Here is a 5,807-nt window from a genome sequence, read left to right on the forward strand (position 1 = left end):
TTTTTTTTTTTTTTTTGAGACGGAGTCTCGCTCTGTCGCCCAGGCTGCAGTGCAGTGGCGCGATCTCGGCTCACTGCAAGTTCCACCTCCCGGGTTCACGCCATTCTCCCGCCTCAGCCTCCGAGTAGCTGGGACTACAGGCGCCCGCCACCACGCCCGGCTAGTTTTTTGTATTTTTAGTAGAGACGGGGTTTCACCATGTTAGCCAGGATGGTCTCGATCTCCTGACCTCGTGATCCACCCGCCTCGGCCTCCCAAAGTGCTGGGATTACAGGCTTGAGCCACCGCGCCCGGCCTTTTTTTGTATTTTTTTTAGTAGAGACGGGGTTTCACCGTGTCAGCCAGGATGGTCTCGATCTCCTGACCTCGTGATCCGCCCGTCTCGGCCTCCCAAAGTGCTGGGATTACAGGCTTGAGCCACCGCGCCCGGCCGCCTGTTAACTTTTATTTTTGTTTTATTGGCTGGTTAGATGTAATTTGGGGGAAGTTATCTAATTTTTTTTTTTAATGTTTGCCTTTTTTATTTTTAAAAGTTCTTTTAGATGGAGTCTCCCTCTGTCACCCAGGTGGGAGTGCACTGGCGACATCTCAGCTCACTCCAACCTCCACCTTCTAGGTTCAAGCAATTCTCCTGCCTCAGCCTGCTGAGCAGGTGGGATTACAGGCGCCTGCCACCATGCCTGGCTTATTTTTGTATTTTTAGTAGAGACAGAGATTCGCCATGTTGGCGAGGCTGGTCTCAAACTCCTGGCCTCTGTGATCCACCTGCCTCAGCCTCCCAAAATGCTGGGATTACAGGCATGAGCCACTGCGACCGACCTACTGTTTGTCTTTTAAAGTGATCTTGAGCATATATTCTACAAATAATGAAGGTGTGCAGCCTCAGAAACTGTTTGCTATAAGTAGCAATAATCAATCTTGTTTATATTTCATATACCTTGTGTGTTTTAGCCAAGCTAGCCTTTATGGGAAGCGCAGAAGTCAGAAAGAGGAAGACGAGCAAGAAGATCTAACCAAGGATATGGAAGACCCAACACCTGTACCCAATATAGAAGAAGTAGTACTTCCCAAAAATGGTTTGTATTATTCTGCATGAGAGTGTTAGATGTAATTTAGTCATTCTCAGCAATACCATGGGATGAGTCATTGCTTGCTGTGGGTCCACAGTTCTCGACTTTCAAGTATGAATAGATTATCCCTTTTATGGATATCATTTTTGAATGTTCTGTAATCATTTGAGTAGTTTCACTCTTTTTTTTTTTTTTTTTTTTCTTTTTTTTTTTGAGACGGAGTCTCTTTTGGTCGCCCAGGCTGGAGTGCAGTGGCGCGATCTCAGCTGGAGTGCAGTGGCGCGATCTCAGCTCACTGCAAGCTCCGCCTCCCGGGTTCACGCCATTCTCCTGCCTCAGCCTCCCGAGTAGCTGGGACTACAGGCGCCCACCACCGCACCCGGCTGATTTTTTGAAGTTTTTAGTAGAGACTGGGGTTCACCGTGTTAGCCAGGATGGTCTCGATCTCCTGACCTTGTGATCCGCCCGCCTCGGCCTTCCGTAGTGCTGGGATTACAGGCGTGAGCCACTGTGCCCGGCCCTACTCTTTGTTTATTGAGAAAACTTACAGCGACCAAAAACAACTTTAAATTTAGGAATGTTTTAAAATTAATGGTTTTTAAATTGCAACAGAATCATATTCATATGAAAAAGTGGAGTATGTACTTATATACAGTTTAACTTATTGAAATCTCTAGGGAATGCTTTATGTGAATGCAAATTTGAAGATCTCCAGTAATGAATTTCTTCTAAGTGTGATGAACCTTAGTTACCAGTTATGTAAATTCTGACCTGACTTCTATTCAATGTAATTAAATTCAGAGTGGGCTGGGCATGGTAGCTTATACCTGTAACCCCAGTACTTGGGGAGACCAAAGCAGGGGGATCACTTGAGGTCAAGAGTTCAAGACCAGCCTGGCCAACGTGGTGAAACCCCATCTGTACTAAAAATACAGAAATTAGCCAGGCACAGTGGTGCACGCCTGTATTTCCAGCTACTCTGGAGGCTGAGGTAGAAGAATCATTTGAACCCAGGAGGCGGAGGTTGCAATGAGCTGAGATCATACCACTGCACTCCAGCCTAGGCGACAGAGTGAGACTCAGTCTCAAAAACAAAAACAACAAACATAAAAAAGCCAAAATGTTCTTTAAATATTGATAAGGTATTTTTTATTGATCATTAAATGTTTGTGTCCTCAGTGAGCCAGTGATTAGATTTAAAAAAAATAAGCTCTAGCATACTTTAAAAAGTAAAGACCTATGATTGGCGTTTTATGATTTATTAGCCTTTTCCACCCATCTTTGTGGGTACAGCTTGTAAATAAGAGACTATATATATGACTATATATATCAGTTGGTGAATTATAACTCTCATACTAATCATCTGAGTTTATAGAATTTCACTGGAATCTAGAAAGTGGAGATTTAAAATTTGGGAACTAGAAACTAAGTCATTAAAGTTATTAGTGTTTTTTTTTAAAATATACTTTATCGAAATAACAGGAGGAATTAGAACTTTTTCTGGTTATTAGAAGCTGAATTACAATTTCTTCAAAACAGCCTAAGATGAAGGATTGTAGTAAATTATAAGGTATCTCTTTTTTATTTTACTATTCTGTGAGCATGAAAAATAATGAAAAAGTAGGAAAAAAATCTAGGATTTAGATTAAGATGTATATGAAGCATATAACTATCTCTCCTGTGCTAAACTTATGCAGTGACAGGAAAGAGTATTATAAAAAGCCTAGGAAAAACCAGAACATTATTTGTACATTTGTACATTGTTGAGAAATTTGTAAAATATAGGAAGCCATCTGGATCTAAAAGTAAGATGAGTTACTAAAACTCAGAAAGTATACGGTTAAAAATAGGAGATTATATGGTTTATATGGCACTAAACAGAGCAATTGATAAAGAAGACTATATGGTTTATATGGCACTAAAGACAGCAGTTGATAAATAATTAAGATGGGCACTGGGTATATATGTATATATACATAGGTATATACATGTAGGGCAATATGCATATGTATGTATATACCTATATATACACACACATATAGGAAATATACATATGTATAGACATATAGGACAATATACATATGTATAAGATGGGCACTGGGTGTATATATGTATATACATATGTATATACATACAGGACAGTTAAGAATACCAGGAGAAGCTAGGCTCATCAGCATTGGTCTGTCTGTATTTTGCACTCAGCTGATGGTGTGTTGTCCAGTCGAAGGCTAAAGCACTATGGCTAAAGGTGACAAAGATGGCAAGGAAAGTGTCCCAAGCAGTTCTTGACATCCAGATGGAGGGATTAAAGGATAAAAAAAAATAAGCAGGAGAATTGGTAGTTGTCCTTTTTATTGGTTTTCTGTTCTCTAGTGAATTTATAAATTACACCATTCAAGCATTTGATTTTTCTGAATTTAAGTATAACCAGTTCAAGTCCCTATTCACAGTTGCTTGGATTTTCATTTTCTTAACACTTTTTTTTTTTTTGGAGGACAGGTGCTCTTAACTTCTTGTGTCCTAAGAAATTTTTTGCCTACGTTAGTGTTGTAAATGTGTTTTTCTGTGTGTTCTTGCAGAAGGCTTCTGCTTTTATAGTTTGGTCTGTGACCCAATTTAAAGTTGATTTTGAGGGTGTTATGAATTACGGGTCGAAGTTTATTTTATTCCCCACATAGGTATTTAGTTGTTTGTATACCATTTGCTGAAAAGACACTACTTCTCACATTGAACTATTTTGATGCCTTTGTTGAAAATCATCACACATGTCTACATTTAGATTCAGTATTCTTTTCTAACCATCTCATTGTACTTAATACCACAGGGCCTGAGTTATTATAGTTTTTTTAGTAAGTATTGAAATTGAGTAAACTTCAACTTTTGTTCACATTTTTCAATATTGTTTTTGCTATTATAGCTCTTAGCTTTTCCATGTAAGTCTTAGCACCAGCGTTTAATGTAATTTTTCCTCTTCTTTGTTTTGTATGTTTTATTATGAGGTCTTTCACATTTTGTTACATTTATATCTCAATTTTTTTTGTTACTGAAAGTTTAAAATTTTCCACTTATGTTTTGCTAGTATGTAGAAAGAGAATTAATATTCCTTAATTTTTGACCGTGTATTCTGTTGCTTTTTAAAAAATCATGTATTCTGGCACTTTTTTGTAGATTTCTTAGGATTTTCTGTTACACAAACCTCCAATTACGTTATACCTCCACTATAATTTTAATAGCGGTTTAGAAAGCAGACATTTTGCTTTTTTCTCTGTCTTCGAAAGAACACATTTATATTTTACCATGACGTGTGATATCACACAATAGATGTTTCATCAATTTCAAGAAGCTTTCTTCCTGGATTTTTGTGAGTTTTTATGAATGAATGCCAAATTTTGATATCATTCTTCAATATCCACTGATGTAATGATATTTCTCCTTTTAATCAGTTAATATTATTTAATTACATTGTATGATTTTTGTAGTGGTTGAATCAACTTTGCATTCCTGGAATTAAAAAAAAAAAAGTCAGGGGGTCTCGCTCTGTCGCCCAGGCTGGAGTGCATTGGTACAGTTATGACTCACTGCTCACTCAAGTGATCCTCCCACCTCAGCCTCTCGTTTTAGCTGGGATACAGGTGCTCACCACCACGTTTGCCTAATTTTTATTCATTGTAGAGACACGGTCTTGCCATATTGCCCAAACTGGCCTCAAACTCCTGAGCTCAAGCAATCTGCCTGCCTTAGCCTCCCAAAGTGCAAGCTACCATGTCTGGCTTATTTTATAGTTAATTCCTAATTAAAATCTATGGCAGAGCTGGACATGGTGGTCTTTCCCCGTAGTCCTAGCTGTTCAGTGAGAGGATTGCTGGAAACCAAGGACATTGAGGCTTCAGTGAGCCATGATCGCACCAGTGCACTACAGCCTGGGCTAAGGAGTGAGACCCTGATTCAAAAAAACCCAAAATCATTCACTGAAAATCTAGTCTTTTGAAATTTATTCACACTTGGCTGGGCACGGCCTGTAATCCCATGCCTGTAATCCCAGCACTTCGGAAGGTCGAGGCGGATGGATCACCTGAGGTCAGGAGTTCAAGACCAGCCTGGACAACATGGTGAAACCCCATCTCTACTAAAAACACACACAAAAAATTAGCCGGGTGTGGTGGCGGGCGCCTGTAGTCCCAGCTACTCAGGAGGCTGAGGCGGGAGAATCACTTGAACCCGGGAGGTGGAGGTTGCATTGAGCCGAGATTGCGCCATTGCACTCCAGCCTGGGCAACAAGAGCGAAGCTCTGTCTCAAAAATAAAAAAAATTATTCATACTTGTTTTATTACACAGCATATAGTTTATTTTGGTGAACGTTTGCTTGTACTACTTGAAAAGGACATGTGTTGTACAGTTTTTGAGTCTAGTGTTGTATAAATTTGTTTGTTTGTTTTGTTTCTGAGACAGAGTCTGGGCTCTGTTGCCCAGGTTGGAGTGCAGTGGTGTGATCTCAGCTCACTGTAACCTCAGCCCCCAGGATTCTAGTGATTGTCCTGCCTCAACCTCCTGAGTAGCTGAGATTACAGGTGCCCGCCACCACGCTTGGCCAGTGTTTTTGTATTTTTAGTAGAGACGGGGTTTTGCCATGTTGGCCAGGCTGGTCTCGAACTTCTGATCTCAGGTGATCCACCCGCCTTGGCCTCCCAAAGTGCTGATTATAGGCATGAGCCGCCTCGCCTGGCCCCCCCCCCCTC

General features: G+C 40.3%; 1 protein-coding gene across 3 annotated transcripts in view; it reads left to right on the plus strand.

Moving 5' to 3' along the window:
- Positions 1-5,807, plus strand: part of SMARCC1 (SWI/SNF related, matrix associated, actin dependent regulator of chromatin subfamily c member 1) — a 202,416-nt gene that overhangs the window by 87,867 nt on the left and 108,742 nt on the right. For all 3 annotated transcript variants that reach the window (XM_025374994.1, XM_025374993.1, XM_025374992.1), the window contains exon 11: positions 952-1,076. In XM_025374994.1, the coding sequence (XP_025230779.1) occupies positions 952-1,076 (125 nt within the window). The remainder of the gene's footprint in view (positions 1-951; positions 1,077-5,807) is intronic.

Source organism: Theropithecus gelada, chromosome 2 (assembly GCF_003255815.1).
Source record: "Theropithecus gelada isolate Dixy chromosome 2, Tgel_1.0, whole genome shotgun sequence".
Lineage (NCBI taxonomy): Eukaryota > Metazoa > Chordata > Mammalia > Primates > Cercopithecidae > Theropithecus > Theropithecus gelada.